Source organism: Amyelois transitella, chromosome 12, assembly GCF_032362555.1.
Source record: "Amyelois transitella isolate CPQ chromosome 12, ilAmyTran1.1, whole genome shotgun sequence".
Lineage (NCBI taxonomy): Eukaryota > Metazoa > Arthropoda > Insecta > Lepidoptera > Pyralidae > Amyelois > Amyelois transitella.
This window is the reverse complement of record NC_083515.1, coordinates 4,355,399-4,372,627: the sequence shown is the minus strand read 5'-3', so window position 1 is coordinate 4,372,627 and position 17,229 is coordinate 4,355,399. Positions and strand designations below refer to the sequence as shown.

General features: G+C 33.3%; 1 protein-coding gene across 3 annotated transcripts; it reads right to left on the bottom strand.

The window, feature by feature from the left end:
* Nucleotides 1-285: 285 nt before the first annotated feature.
* Nucleotides 286-14,570, bottom strand: LOC106142685 (mitochondrial uncoupling protein 4). Of its 3 annotated transcripts, none has more exons than XM_013344552.2 (7): nucleotides 14,316-14,570; nucleotides 7,434-7,578; nucleotides 5,614-5,690; nucleotides 4,703-4,898; nucleotides 4,006-4,182; nucleotides 3,566-3,788; nucleotides 286-1,293 (listed from the first exon to the last, which is right to left on the bottom strand). In XM_013344552.2, exons 2-7 carry the CDS (start codon nucleotides 7,534-7,536, stop codon nucleotides 1,119-1,121), a joined length of 951 nt encoding a protein of 316 aa, XP_013200006.1. In that variant the 5' UTR covers nucleotides 7,537-7,578; nucleotides 14,316-14,570; the 3' UTR covers nucleotides 286-1,118. The 3 variants fall into 3 exon arrangements, with proteins under 3 accessions (XP_013200006.1, XP_013200007.1, XP_013200005.1); XM_013344553.2 differs by lacking the exon at nucleotides 14,316-14,570 and adding an exon at nucleotides 12,562-12,696; XM_013344551.2 differs by lacking the exon at nucleotides 14,316-14,570 and adding an exon at nucleotides 10,259-10,350.
* Between the last annotated feature and the right edge of the window lie 2,659 nt (nucleotides 14,571-17,229).

The following is a 17,229-nucleotide window of genomic DNA, read 5'->3' as shown; positions in this document are numbered from 1 at the left end:
TATTTGTAAGAATCTTAAGTAAGTACTAATCCCTAGCAAATATTATTCTTTGGATATTAAGTACACTGATCAGAAGAAAATCACTGCGACTATATGCTACTTCACATTGTTTATTAATCGTACAATATTCGTTGTCTTTATAAAAGTTCCTTAAATTAAGTCATTAGTAGAGGGTTTGTTTACGAATGTTGATCAGCCATATGTCTTATCTCTCTCTCTTCCCCTAGCTTAGATATTAACAAAAGTGATAGAAAAAGAGAAAAGATTAAGACACGCTTAAACAACATTTGAGAAAAAGGGGGCCGTTATTTAGTCTCTATTTCCATTAGAGGATGTATAAGGCTAAGATTTTTTTTTTACCTTCTATGGCATTGGAATAGTCGAGAAGATTTAATATATTTTTTTGTACCTACGTAAAACTTTTTTTATCCATTAACGTTTTTGACTATTCAGTTATATTTTAACATACAACTAGGTAAGTAGCTATATATTTTTATACAAGTATATCATTAATATTTTATTAAAAATACATAAGTAAGTATCTACACAATTTTGGGTAAAATCTCGTGTTATGAATAAATTTTAAAGAATAATATTGTTCTTGTAAAGCAGAATCGTTAAATAAAGAAGATTGTTGGCGTGTAGGTATAATTTATAACTAACTATCCGACTACTATCCACTTATCTAAATCTAGTAAACAATAGAAACTGCTAAATCCCATCTGCTTAAAAAAATGAGGACTAATTTTAAATGTGAGTACATACTACTATTGTCTTTGTCATCCACGTGCGTACGAAGCAAGTTGGATTGTTACATAGAAATAAAAAAGGTAGGTATCTTTTTAATTTACCTACTTTTGGTTTTTCATTACCCCCATCTTGTGGGCGAAACGATATAGGTACTTTAAGTATCTATATTTTGTCCTTAAAATATTTTTTCTTAGTTGTTCTTTCGCATTTGTCATTTTAAAACTCCTTTCCTACTTAATCTGAATCACAGTTCATTGGTCTTTGACCTAAGTCTTTCTTTAATTTCTATTCCATAACTTTCAACCTATATTCTTACAAAACACATGACTCCATGACTGTTCGCTTAAAGCACAGCTTATATTTTTCATCTAAAATGTATTTCCTCCGATGGCCAGCATAATGTTTTCAAAGGCTAACCAGTTGATTAGCGCCCAGGGTCCCAACCGCATCCATAGAGGCAGGAAACCCTTGTAAAGGGCGAACACCCCTTCATTCTTCACGGATTGTTGCAAGCAGTCGATCATGCCACGATATAATTTACCCCTGAAAACAAAAACAGCATTTCTTTTGTTATTTTTTGTCTTTTTGATCTGACTGAGGATTAATATTACTATTCCCTTTACTATGACTATCGTATTATTGGAATGAAATTAAAGAAATTGTCAAGATACAATGTTGCAGATTAAAGCTGATTTTATAGGTGACCAAAAAATTACTTTCGTATAGGTAGGTATTTATCTCTTGGTTTGCACATATTCCTTAAAATATCTATTAATAATTTTAAGTTGTATTCTATCAAATCAATCGAATTTAATAAAACTGCCTCTCTAACTACTCTGTGACTTAAGTATAAATTGATTAACATGACCATGCAATTTTAAAATTACGATATCCATTTATTATTCTTTAACAAAAGAGACATGCATGAAGAACTATGTGTACCAATCATTACCAAAGTAGCTAGATTGCACTTTGAAACGAAAGGAAAAGGGAGTCGCACTGAGTCTGCGCGGCTGCCGACTTTGACCCGGTTGTGTGACCTCGACCGGCGGATCAGTACTTTATACAGCTGTTCTAAACCACTGTTGCCAACTGTCTCCGATGACATGGCTCTATATGGATGTATACTAAAAAGGCACTTGCGAGAAACAAGCGTTTAATACTCTTAGGATAATTTAAAAGTTCATGAATGTACGTCAAAATTATCTTATGGGTCTTAAGCGATATAATCTCAAGTCTATCATTAAGCCAAACAGTTGAACGTGGCCTATTGGTCTTCTCGATACTGTTCGCTCTGTCTACCCCACAAATGACAAGGACGTGATTATATGTATGTATGTAAAATACAAACATACCGTTAAGTTTTCTATAAAATGTAAGTAATTAGAGTAAAAGCCTTTACGTTTTTGCTCGCCTAATCCGTAAATTACCATGAAATCTTTAAATAATAGTGGTTTAAAATCAACGTAATATTATTGAAAGTAGGCTGGCGCAGACGTGGCCAAAAAAGCGCCATATATAAATTAGCACAGAAAGCCCTAAGTTGGCCACACTGTTCTAAACTTGCCAAGCGTTGAGTGCCACGAATGTAGGTACTGAATACTGATAATTTTAGCCGATACAGGAAGTTCATGCTATATTAACGAAACTGAATGACCGTCGCGACAAGTTGCTTCGGGTTATCGTGATTTTTGCACGCCGCTTTAAGATTGAAACTAATGTATGGCACGGGTATGGTCATATTGTAAACACGTTTGTTTATATAACAAATAACTAAGTCGATAAAAATTAATAAGCATATATTTTTTTTTGCGCGTGCCTAAATAAGGTTACCTAATTGCACAGTACGGATACAATACCTACATAAAACATTTGCAAATAGAATTCTCAAAGATTTTAAACATGTAAATTGTTCGATATGTATATCGAAAAATTTGTGTTAAATTAAATCAAACTAGTCTGAAGCCAATAAGCACATAAAGAAGATGTATAGCTTACAACGCTTATTAATTTAGGAAGAACGTCAAAGAAACCTTACCTATACATTCCGGAATAATGGAAAAAATATTGTAGCTAGTGGCAGTCAAGTTGTACCAAGCTAATGGAACGCATCTGTCATTGGAAAAAAGACCCTGCAGGGCGCTTCTACTACTCTATTGAAAAATCAGTCTTAAGGTGAACCTTCTTAGGTTCAAATTTATTTTTTCTTTGCCATGGTATAACGACACCATATGGATAGCATAAAACTGTACCCAATGAGTCACCGCGGGCTCAAAGAACTACAATGATGCCAGTACCATGTTTTGTTACCAAGAGACAATGACATATTACATGCAACATGTAGGTATCAATTTATGTTGAAAACTACCGTTTTCTACATGTTACTTTACAAAACAACGTTTGACGCAGTTTTACAATAAACAATGCCCATATTTTAAAAGGTTTAACTAGTTCCTATGTAGTAAGAATCCTCAATATCAATGTATATTTTACGTAATAAAGCTAGCTGGGGTAAGCTTGGGAAAAGTTCGAATGTGGTTTTTCTAGTTAGAAAGTGTCGTCAAAAGTCGTGTGGGTGTGAGTTCCATTGTAAATCTAAACGCCTTAGCCGAGTGTTAATAAAAAGATCCTACACGGTGGTTCATTAGCCCGATCTTCATGACATCTGCGGGGGTGACCCCATCACGGCGGCGACGATATTGAGAAGCCATGACAATCTATTTAGTTAGGTACGTTACTTCTATGCAAAAAGGCCGCAACGAATAGTTGAATTGTGATAAAGTGGATCTCGGAAGAAAAAGAAGTACATAGTTACCTTCCATCAGGTCCTATAGGCTGGTTCATGAGCCTTGTCTTCATGACGTCAGCGGGGGTCCCCACCACAGCCGCCACGAAACCAGCGGTAAAGGCCGAAGCTGCATGCAGAAGCGCGTTGTCTGCCATTCCAAACTCCCGCTTCAGATACTGCTTGGTGTAATCGTAGGCGGCTAGGTCGCCCATGTTGACTAGAGCAGCACGTTGGACATTTGGTATCGCCCCTATTTTTTGAGAATAGTTTTGTGTTAATTTGTGGTATCCACTGGAGTAACAAACTAATAAAACATAAGCCTAACCTGGTTTTCTACCACTACATAAGCAGTAGTATACATACAAGTGGCAACATAGTATTGACATATTTTTGGAATTTGACGAAACCTTTACTATTCATTAATATCTAAAAATTAAAAAAAATACAAGTTTTTATGTCATGTTTACCTCTCCAAAACCCTAAAAGGCCGGCCTCGGCATACAGGAGCGCATACGCCTGCCTGCAGTTAGAAAACCTGGGCGCCTGGCCTTGCAGCACCCGCCTGCCCTCCGCCTGCATTTGCACCTTCACCAGGTCGGTCGGAGACGCGATCAGCTGCGCCAGCGACCCCGATATCAGACCTCCTGCAGGACTTCCAATTATGTTACACCTGTCCAAAATGCGTGTGGATCGAAGTGCAGTAAGTATAGAATTTAAAATAATATTTGTGCTGTTAGGCATGTGTCAAATAATGCCTTTTTCTCGAGTCGGATTGAAAAATTGTTCGGAATTTCATTTCACTCAGTTGAGATGATTTCAATATAAGTAAATGGAACTCAAATCGGAATCGTTTAGCCGAATAGGGTAATTGGAGTTGAAATTCTAAATTATATAAACACATTATAAAACTGTACCGCTGTGAATTACCTTACTACCTATAATGGAAGCCCTTATCCAAGGAGGATATCAGTTAGTCAGAGGTTAAATGTGTTTTTGTAATGCCATGTAACATTTTTGATGTACCTATGTCGAGATGAACTAAATATATAGGTTTAAATTAAGCTCATGTTCTGCTAATTATGTATGTTTCATTATGACAGCATGTTAATTAATTGTTACAAGGTACCAAGTTTCAATGTTCAAAACAAGGATAACTTCACTGACCTACAGAAGCGGCACCAAGCGACATGTTCCCTTGCTCGTCCTTGAGCCGGTTCCTGATATGCTCGTAGATGATAAGCCGGCACCCGGAGTAAATCACGTGTCGTTGGAACATTGGCATCAGACCAGTCCACAATTTTGATACGCCCTCATTTTTGGCTATACCCATTGCTGTCTTTATCATACCGATGTTTTCTAACTGAAAAAAGAAAACTTCTTTTTAAAATATTTTTTAAACATTACCATGATCTTGAAGTTTGACGCATAGGTGTAAAGGCCGTCTAAGTGAACTGTGTTTCATTTGATAGGATTTTAAAAATATCTCGTACTACTTATGCCATCTTAGGCCGCAGCTCTTGATATGGTATTTTAGTACTAAAATATTTATAATATCTAAGCGATTTATTGATTATTAAAAACATTGTTTCGTATTAAATTTCAAGTAAAACGATCATTATTATTAAGTATTAGAATAGGATAATAATTGAAAACTAAATTTGACCCAAATAATAATAGATAGGGCAAGCACAAATAAATATATTTGAACTTTATAATTGACGTATCTACTCAATAGAAACATAACAAGAGGTAGTCGGAAACAAGTGTACAAAGGCAGAAAAAACATTCTTGTTTTGTTTAATTATTCAGATGTTTATGTTGTAAGCCTGCCGTTGAAATGTTATGAAAATCCTGTCATTTTACCTTACGTATACGTATTTTATAATTTAGAACAAAAATAATTGGAGCTGTAAATATAATGTATATGAAGCTAGCGGTGCGTGTGTCTCTTATTTTCTGTACTATTTACTGATTCTGTTGTGGTAAAACATTATTTTATATATTTTGTGTATTGTTATATGTATAAGTTAGCTAATAATTGCTTATACAAAAATTTTTATGCATTAATTTGTTACCTTATATCCGACTTTGGCGGCCGCAACTTCAGATTGAATTTGAAGTCTCGTCTTCGTCAAGTCGAAGGGGTATGTAGCTGTTAATAAAAAGCAGTTTTAATTTTGATGGTAATTACACATACGGCTAAACACAAGACTAACATCGTAGGAGGAGGGCGTGTAAATTAATTGATGTGACGAGTATAGAGCCGATTAACCGACATCATATGGTAACGGGAAAACATTTCTGCGACTACGAATTCGCTACGAGTAAAAAATATCAGGAAAATATCGCTCAATCAGGAGGATTAAAAAAAACGAATTTAGAACTACAAAAATTTGTGGCCTTTCAGTCTTTTCAAGTCTGTTGGCTCTGTCGGCCCTGCGAGGGATATAGACGCGACTGTATGTATTAGAACTAGCAAATCTTTAATACTTCATGTCATTCTTAGAGAAGAAAAATGATTTTACTTGATTTAGCAAGTTATTGCTTTTAAGAATAAGAGAAAACGAATACATAGTTATGTTTTATTCATTTTTAATGCCTTGCACAAGCATATCTCGAGTCAAAAGTTAAAAATATAAGATATATGGATCATTATAAATTTGTAATCATTCATAATAATCTTATACTATTTTAATCTTATGATATTTATTATTGTTTTTAATGCAAAGCGTATCAATTGGACATTGTTTTGTTTTATCTTCTAGTTACCTGTATTTGATAATATTCTCACTTTCAAAGTCTAAAAGAAAAGTAATTTTGGCATCATATGACGTACTATTGCCAACACGCCCATAAACGTAGATAAATTCGTTGACACTATCGCTTTTTTTATCTGCGTTTTAAATTTTGAAAAGCACGTCACGTATTTAGATATACGAGTAGGTAGTTGTAACATTCTAGATAGGTTTTGTTCTTCCGGGAGTTTATCCGGGTTGCTAATCAATTAAGTTTAATTGTGAGTTGATGAATGATTTATTTTTAGAAAAATAACAAGACCTAAATATTAATAGATATATAATTTACAGTATTTATTTAAATAGGTAAGTATGTTCGTCGTATAAGTTACTCTACATCATAATCATGAACTTTTCATCATATTAGTGCAAATTTGTTAAACAACATTATACGTTTCAAAATTAAATTTTACCACATCAAGCAAGATGGTGGTACTACGCATGTGCGTAGAATTGATACTTTGACGTTTTCCCGTAAGTTTCATGAGTATGAAAATCAAATTTGGAAAATGAATAAACTTATTTTACCTAGTACTACACCTGTTTATATATTGGTTACACTCGGACCTTTGAAAAAATACCTTATTTCGCAACCATAAATACCGTGCCGCAGGTAGTGAGAGTACGGTGCTCTGCCTTTGTTATGCTACGAGTATAATGCTAGTATTGCCTTTTTTGTAGCAAAGTTTTTTGTTAAAAACTATAAACCACCATCGGTTCTAAAGAAGTAAAGCTGTTTGAATATTCATCATGGCAGTCTGTGTGTTTTCCAACAAAGACGGCAGACGTAACTTGTAACCCATTTTAAAGTATCTACAATCTTCTTCTTCGTCCTGCCTTAGTTAGTCTCGGATAGGTACTCATACTCACTCGCTTTTAGAGGAGCCGGAATGCACCTTAGACCATATACTTATGTTATTGTATAGTGCGCCAATCAGTACGTGGCATACAAACATATACTTATACAAAAACTTGTTTCTTGGGCTTCACACCCTCCCGCGATGGGTGTGGAGGAAGCAAGATAAATCTGTAAGCATACTCTGCTTACCACCATGGTTAACAGACTCTATTGATATATATATTATATATTTTCTACTTACCAGCTTCAGCAGACCAGGCTCCCAAGACCGCGACCGCATACCGCGTGGCCACGGAGTCTGGCGCCTTCACCGCGGGGTGGTCAGCGTTACGTAGGATCGGCATTGTCTATTGGTCACCTCGTCGGGTACGAACTGTCCATAATACCTGTTTAACAAAAGAAAATGATTGTTAATTACATATCACATTACGGTTAATTAGCCTGGCTATTGAAATATTGTAAAGATACCTATTAAATGATGGGAGCTTAAAAACTAGTAAGTACTCGTCAAATCACTAAGGTTCAGATGTGGACCCCGGTTCTGAAGCAGAACCAAAATAATGTTAAGAAAGGCACATTTATCGGAGATCAATAGTTGGCCATCGGAGTTACGTAAAGGTCGCAACTAATGGTGCGACAGAAATAGTAATGTATGCAGTATACGTCACGACAATAATTTTCCACGGACGTTTCAGTTAGGCACTGGGAAATTGACACATTTTTCACTGCGAAATGAATAGACTGAATGAAATTGCTAGTTTTACTTGCATAAAAGTTTTATTTCATTGAAAATTGTTTTACTGGTTTCCACTTTTTTACAGTTTTCAGAACTTTGCTTTGCTATAGTTCTGGTTCAATGGTAAATATGGTCGGGAGCAGCTAACACTTACCAAACCACCCCACATATATTTAAAATGGAGTTGAGGTCAGGTTTACATGCCCCTGACCGTATCTACCATCACCTGACCCTAAAATATTAATAAAAAGTTACATAATTAAAATCGATCAAAATTATTTTGAATGCGACGTCCTCTATTCCGTTCAATTGTTGTGTGAGACAGAACGTTGCACTTTTTATATTAAATGTCATCCATGTTTTTTATGGAATGAAATAAAATATTGAGTATTGCTTCTTAACAAATGCTTTTTTCATGCCCTTTACCGCTGGTTCATATTGCTTCAAAATTTTTCAATCCGACATATCTGTTTTTGCAACGAACAAATTTTGATTATATTTATAAGTTGTTTTGACTTACATATAAGGCTGATTTTCATTATATTGTTGGTATCATTTGATATTTAGATGACGCGTTGTCCACTACTAAAGAGACATCTAATCAATTAATTTTCGTCTTCTTATCTCAGTGATAACTCACGCTAAATAAAACACTCACAACGGACTTTGTACAAAGTAGAATTTAGTTGGAAAGAGGGATTTCGGTGTAGTGAGTACGATAGTTTTGGAAAATGGCCAAACGCTGAAGCTATGCCAAATGACACGCCAATTTCTGAAAATTTTAGCTAGAAAAATTGCCAGAACCAACTGATATTTTTATCAGTTACTGTTGCTTTGATAGAAAAAGTTTGTTCAAAAATGAATGAATTGCTTTAGAAAACTGAGAAGATTCCGCATAATTCTTAATAGATATACCTATAGGAAGATACTTATAATAATTTTAAACGCTTTCTTTTTACAAATTATAAAAAAATGGTAAAAAATTTAAGTAAAACTAGAGAAACATTCATTAATAATTTGTGTGTGATATATGTCACTCAAGAAAATAATTTAGAAATTTATTAAATTTATAAAAAGCTTTTATTTGCAAAACCAAACCCATAGGACACTATTCTTCTTAAATAAAATACGTACTCTTTTTTTGTTTTACATCGCTGAAATTTAACGTAAAAATATAATTGGTAGTGAATACAGATATTCCGAGTCGTTAATTTGCTTACGCCCAAATTTATTATAACTTTTTTCCGATTTGGTAGCACAGCTAACTGCCGAGCCCACGATTGGACGGAAATGTTCTGACTTAAGTAAGTTTATATTATTACTACAAAATTTACGATTTTGATCATAGTAATAACATCAATTTGTTCACGAGGTGGTCTTTAAGCAATTTCCTTATTACTAAATTGGCTTTAAAATATAGAACCGAATATGACTAAACATTGTTTCGTTAAGTAATGTCAATGATTAATATTAACAGAAGTCATTAGGTAATTATCAGCAATTTATTGATGATGGTCACTTATTGTGACCATCATCAATAAATTGCTGATAAAGGAATTTAACGCGGGTTGTGTGTCAAAATTAATTGTTTTAATTTGTTGGCTTTTTATTTATATTAAAAATACTTAATACTTAATGAAATATTAGTAATGTAGGTCTTAATAATTTATTATTAAGTACAGTTCGGAAATTGTAATAGTCACATTTTATTTAAATAAATGATTTCCTTTGTTTACTTAATGCAATTTATTTTGTATAATTTAAGTATTTTAAGCTACTTTAAATTAAAATATTTTATAATAATTATAAAATATTTTATGAACAATTATAATTATTATAACTGTTCATATCTGCTGAATAGATTTTGATATTATTAAGTACCTAGATTAAGTTAAAATTTATTTGTTTACCGAACTTAATTTAATATGAATATGTATACTGGTTTAAAACTAACTGAATTTTTTATACCAGGAAATATTTTAATTATAGCACGCAGAGGAAAACATTATGATAAAGTTATTTTATTTTTTAACAATTGTCTAAAAAAAATTAAACTGAACTAATATGAATTTCATATACCTGAAATATTTTTTTACCTACGTACATACACATTAAACTTACATAACAGTTTATAATCGGAAACTTATTATAATAATAAAAATATTTTCAAGTAAAAAAAATTAAGTAAGTTGAGAAGAGAATAATATTATGATAAAGATATAATTTATTTTTATTTTTGTAAAAAATATATAATCATTGTATATAAAAAAGCTAAAATAATCTTATAATTAAATAAAAAATAATTTATTGGGATTAAAAAATAGCGTTACCTCGTCCGAAGCTAAATAAAAACTATTCCACAGGTGATGGACTCAAAAGCACGACTGATACTGATACGCTGAGTGATAACATCATGTATATGAAACTCTGTCATACGCCTATCACCAATGAGTGAGTTATTGCGGGCAACACAAAGTACAAAGTTTATTTTAATTAACTACTAGGTAAAGTAGAATGTTGCCGGCTGTTAGGGTCAAATAAATTGTACTGATAGTTAAATGGACTCGGGAATTTTGCATACCTATCTTTGAATGCAGAGTGTACGAGTACTTACATGCAAATACCTAAAGTCAGATGCATTTAACCTTAAAGCAGCATACATTTACTAGGCTTACACAAAACTTAGGTATAAAATTGTAGAGCAGATTTGGTAATGGATAAATTTGAAAATGGATTTTAATGAGAAGTATAACTAGGGAAAAGGGCATGCGAGTAGATTTCAGAAATAAATTAAGTACCTACTTTTATGGATAACCTTGGATTTTTTTTGTTTTGAAGTTAAATATTCTTTATATTTTATTTTGATGTTTATAAGGCTTGATTTATTGCCCTTAAATATTTATTCATGATTTAAACTCAGCTGCTATATAGCTCCTTATAGTTTACTTGGTTCTTATAGTGTTTATTAGTTAAAAGTTAAATTTGTACCTTCGGTATAAAATCAATACGTTTTGAACACTGAAGGAAAAGTTTAGGAATTGCTAAATAATTTTAAAAATACACGATAAATACCCAAGCGCAAGCAAAACCTTGTTTAATTTTTTTCCAAAAAAAAACACATTTTATCACAATTTTTTTGAATAAACTTACTTACAATAACAGCAATCCCCAGCTGGCTTGTTTCGAGAACAAAATATACTGACTTGCTAATCACTTAAGTTGAGCGTTTTGAACTGAATCAAGGTTCCTCGACCGGACTTAAGTAATTAACTGACTAGGTGAACCATTAGTTTATTTATTATTATTATTAGATAATAAAGTCTTCAGGGATCGTTACATGATGAAAATATTAGTATCTGTCTATCCCTTCCAAAAAGTGGCATTTTAATGTATTTAAGGGTATTTAATAATATGTTTGTTACAAAATATCAAAGCTGCAGTGAAGAAATAATCGTGAGGAAACCTGTACTTACTCAGTAAAGTGGATATATAAAACCATGGTGCCACATGGGTTCTTCTTTGATTAATATTGATTTTATAATATTTTAGTAGTTGCTATTAGTCAATGAACTGGTAGTCTTCTAGTTGTACACATAAGAAAACGAGATGTGGATCTACTTTGTGCAATGTTTCACCTCTCTGGAGGCCGGGATGGTCCATAGTCCTTTTTCCTGGATTTTGTGATCAGGTTTTACACGAAGCGACTCCAATCTGACCTCCGCAGCTAACCTACACTAGATCATGGTTAGGTACACATTCAGTTGCCTGAATGTGCCAGTTTCCTCACGATGTTTTCCCACATCGTAAAAGTATCGGTTTGGGAGACCCAGAAAGTGTCATCGGTACTTATATAGCTAAGCTGGACATTGAACCAATATATCCCACTGTTGGGCAAAGTCTTTCCCTTTTAAAAGTTAATTTGTTAGCAAGTTTGTTTAGTTCAGTCCTTCCTCAAGCTTTTCGAGTTTTTCAATTGCATGTAAACATTAACGCAATAAATATTTTTGATTTTAATTTGCACCCCTCGCTTTTATTATTTCCGGGAACTTTTCGAGCATTGTATTTTTTGTATTCGGCATCTGTATAAATTAAACCCAGCCCGGATGATACAATCTAATAAACCTATGTTGTATAATATAGTTTTCTATAAGTCACAGTGTAACTTGGATCGTTATCAAGTTTAATATAAAACGTGCCAAGCATATAAACCTGTCGTGTATTGGTTTTTATCACAATTGTTTTGAAATAAGGTCAAATATGTACTGATTAAAGTGATAAATACATACAATACATTTGTACTTTTAAACAAGCATAGCAATAAAATTTCGAATTATGTTTCTAAATCGATCTTTTTATTATAACGATTTTAACATACGAATAAACCTGTCACTAGACAAATGCGAAGCAAGTCTGTTATTTGACTTTTGAGTTTCTATATCTAATTAAATCTAGGAAAGGTGTACCTACATTAATTCTTCATAATAATATTATATTAATATTAAATTAAATATTTCATTTTCATGCCTCATGACCCCATCACCCCCTTTGCCTTATATCCCACTTCATACAGATAAATGCAACGGACAGAAAATTCTAAATTAATTCATGAACAATACAAAGAATGGGTACTTACAAGTAAAACGTGCGCGCAACAATGCTGAAATAACTGAAAATCATTCTTTAAAGGTCGGAAGCTTGAAGGCCACAATAAAACCCAAAGTCCATGCATATCGTTGTTTTGTCAAATGTCCTACATACGTTCGACATTATACTTAAGAAATATACTGAGTTTAGTACAAATTTTACCGGATTGGTAACATATAACATTGGTAACATATACTTAATCGTATGTTTATTTCATAAAATTTTATTATGTATATAAAAGTATCATTTTAATCCCGGCATTATTAGTCCTAAACCTAACTCTATTGGCAACGAGTGGCACCAATGAGTGAAACTTTACGTACAGTCAACCGCATATCAAGGTAAATTTAGGTAGGTAGGTTGACATTCATTTCTTGTAGTCTTGTAAGTAGCAACTGTTTGTTTTGTTTGGAGTAATATAATATAGACCCTTGCGGGGTAGATAGAGCCAATAGTCATCAAAAGCCTGAAAGGCCACGATCAGCCGGTTCGCTTAATGATAGAATTGAGATTCAAATAGTGACAGTTTACGAGTTGCTGTTTATGATTATGTGCTTTTCTATAGTCAATAAGTGTAATTATTAAATAAGTACATCTAATTGGCTTTTATCACTTTAATGATTATTGCAAATCAGAGCACTAGGTGCTTAGGTCAAATATCAACTCATTCACAAGAGTCCGGATACATCTGAGTTTGAGCTAATGAGCGCCCCAAAATGTCGCGTTTTAAACATTCAAGATAATACATAGTAGTTTTAATTTTAATTATCGTTTAGCTTACGCATAAAATAAAAATTTGCAAGCTTTGTATATGTTTTTCTGGTTAGGTATAAAATTACTTAAGTATAGAAAAGTATTGAATTTTTCTTATTGCGAGGAAGTTGCAATTGTTACATTAGGTAAGTACTTACCTAACTACGTACTGTAAGTACATTTACTAGTTACATATATACTTTAACGATAAAACTATATTACTTTTAACTTGTTTCAACAGGACCGAAAAGAAAAAAAAAAACAATATATAAGTAGTTTTTATTATATTTTATATTATTTATTATATATCATCATTGTTTTGAATGGAATCATGATGTTCGTGGTACGATATGCATTTTGCTTGGTTACTTTAGAACAATTACTAAAAAAAAATAGTACAAATTCATTAAAATCTAATTCATATGGTGCGCTTCTTAAACAATCTTCATTTGGTTTTATCAGCCTTACTTAAATTATAAAAAGGAAAGACTTGTATTTTTGTATGACCACAAAAACTAAAATGCCGATTTTGATGATATTTGGCACACAGACAAACAAACCCTTCAGGTGTTACAAGGATTACTTTTAGGAAATTGCCACCGGGCCGAAATCTCGCGCTAAAGCTAGTCCCTGTAAAGCCTATAAGAAATATCAATAACATACATAGGTACACAATCTTTTTGATTATTACTTACTAATACATAAACTGCGGAATTTCCTCTATAATATATTGCCATAGCGTAATGGATGGTGTTTCATTTAGCGTTATTATGATCCAGTAGTAGATGATAACAAAAACAAATCATTGTGATATGATAAGGGAGTGTATTGACCTTAACGTCAGGGTAATGTCTATGTGATTTATTTTTAACAATGAGAAAATTAAATGACTTAGGATGGTATGAGATAATTTGAATGTCGTCAATGTTAGCAACAAACAAACACGAGTAATCAAACTTAATGCAATGAACCATGTGATCTTATACCCACATGAATCGTAACTGTCTTTCCAGCACCACTCCGTCCGTATCAATAAATCAGTCAATGTTAATTCTTTCATCACCTGACAATGTAAACATTGAACTTATTACATAAAATCACGAGCCGAGAGAAAACATAGGAGCGAGATGACGCTATGGTCAGTGGACTAGATGGAAAGAGACAGGGATATTTGTGCTTGGCCCAAATTCTCGGTGGGGCAATACGCGCGAAAGAGCGCGTGGAAAGGCGAGGGCCGGCGCCAGCGTGCGACCCACCTCGCTACCGATTTGAGACTACGAGACCACTTTACTTGCAGAATACTTCTCTATTCAAGCGTACCAGCATTTTAGGGCGATTCACAGGACGGGTTTATCAATATTTATCTATTGAAAGACAAGCGATTTACCGCTAAAGATAGAACTGAAATTATGTACGCATTGAATTTTAATCGGTGCACAAATAGGGTTATGGATTAATACAATAAAACTGGAGAACTAACACGCGTCATTACAAACTCACGTCATAACAATGACATCCTCCTATTAAATCCCGTTAAAAAAGTTGAAAAAAAAAGAAATTTTAACACTGCTTTCGTCCTAATATTTTCTATCCTATAGTTATTTCTCCATATAACCAAATCATTATATTTAATTATTATTACACGTGTACCAAATACATTAAAGAAACTTGTAAATATACCTCTTATAATTTTAGCAAAATTACGAATTTCCTTGCCTAAAACCCTTTAATTGTAATAATGTTAATTTTATCCAAAAAGAAGAGCCGAGCGCTGAATATCCCTAATAAAACAGCTGACGTAAAGAAAGACCAATAACGCACTTACGTATATGTATGTGTACCTTTATAACTAAATTAAAATCAGCTGACGTTTGTACACTACTGCGTGACGTCACTTCATTCATCGCGATCGAGTTTTGCGAAACATTCATTGATCGAAGTGCTATGGTATCGTTATTTTTAATTAGCAACTTAATTGTAAGATAAGGTAATATTTTGAGTTTTATATTTTTTTTAAAACGTGGAATTAGGTAAGTTTCCACACATCAAAGCAACTCCAATTCCTCCTCCTTATAAACTTTCCTTCCGATGTCTTAGTTCATAGGATCTTGTCTTAAGTCTCACTTAAACGTTTATAAAGTAACGTCAAGTTTCCAATAATATTATTTTATATAAAAAGTATGAAATTGTTGCAGAAGTACATCTGTAACATTCTTCGTCAAAGGGTTACAGAAGTTCATTAGCTGTTACTTCGGCACCAGAACCTCTTTTCTTCAAAAGATAAAAATAATTTTCAGCAACAAGTTTTCTCAAAATTTTTAAATACTTACTACAGCAAGATATTGTGGAATGCTACGACTGCTACATGCTACGATCGCTACATGCAACGCTAAGATAAGAAAATTTTGTGGAAGTAGAGAGTATGAATGTGATCGTAGTTTGTTTGTTTTCAGAGCCACGATTTCTCACGAATGTTACGGAACTTAAGAAATGTAACACTATTCATTATTATAACACGATTATAAAAATAAGAGTTATAAAATAAAATAATTTAGACACTTGATTTTTAATAAGGCATGAAAAAGTATCATCCACATTTTGTAACAAAGCCATCAAATAAAAATAATTAAACTCTGGTATGACTATTTTTACATGATATTAATGACTCACAAAAATAACAAAATGCAAATACGTTTTATAAGTATATATATATTGACTTTTATGACCTTGTTTACATTTTATAATCACCAAATACCTAACTGATTCGTATGTCCCGCGCTAAAGCTTAGTCCTAAGCGTTGCTAATAGATGGCGCTGGTAGTCGCGATCAAATCACGAAGTAAAAATATCTGTGGCCGGGTGTAGAGGATACTCGAACTCTCCAAGGATCCTCGGTACCGCTCGGTTCGGCTCGCCTCGACGGCCGCGCACGCTGTGGTTATCAACTCAGCAAAAAAGAAATAGCACACAGATGGGTCACACATTGGCACACGTGTTAGATTCTAAGAATTTTCTATCAAGTTATTAGAACGTAATAATTTAATTTGAATGACAAGAGGCTCCATGTATATTTGACGTTAAAACAATATCAAGCAATGTTTGTTGTCTGTTGAATGAAAGAAAGTGTTGGTCTACATCAGCCAAATACCTACCTACTTGACAAAAGCCATGTCACGAGCTCACTAAGTCAGTTTATCTATTTTTTTCACTCGCTTGATTCATATTGGTTTCGATAATAAATGATTAATTGTATCTAGCGTTTGTCGAAATTGAGTATTCTTCTATGCTTTCGGTTTTTTTTTTGTGGCACAAGTCAGCACACTCACTGGCCTTGGGGCAAAAAGGAGAATTTTAATTCCCGTTGTGGTGTTTCTTACCCAAGAATACTAATAAGGCAAATTGTTCCTCGAAGTATTTTTTCGGAGTACGTGGGCTATGAAACTCATAAACTTACTCTACCTAGTGTCTTAGTAATAATGTTATCTTATTAATAAATCTATGCATACAGGATGCATAGACCAAGACTATAAAAGACGAAACCGCCTTACTGACATATGTCCGCACAGTCCAAATAGCCAGATCTAGCAATTGAAATTTGGCATTAACGTACCTATGTTCCTTGTGTGGTCTAGGGTTGCAAAAGGAGGATTTAGGTAAGTACCGAATTTCCCGCGGGAATGGAGATTAATGAGATATTTCGCTTTATGCAGGCGGAAACGCGAAAATATGGCCTACCTAATATAACGGCATTATGATGATATTGGTCTAGAAGATGATATTACTAAATCATCAACTTTAGTAACATGAATCGCTTTGTCAGTCTCAGTTTCAATAAGGTAGGTACTATTCATATGATATGCGAGATAAATATAATATCTCTGAATTTCTGATATGATAGGCGAAC

Bases quoted from the DNA above. Each gene is read 5' to 3' on its own strand.
- LOC106142685 (XM_013344552.2), bottom strand. From the start codon at position 7,536: ATGCCGATCCTACGTAACGCTGACCACCCCGCGGTGAAGGCGCCAGAC. The intron at 4,899-5,613 runs GTAACAAATTAA...TTCTTTTTTCAG, and splicing joins CCGCCAAAGTCGGATATAAG to TTAGAAAACATCGGTATGAT. The intron at 1,294-3,565 runs GTAACTATGTAC...TTTTGTTTTCAG, and splicing joins CCTATAGGACCTGATGGAAG to GGGTAAATTATATCGTGGCA.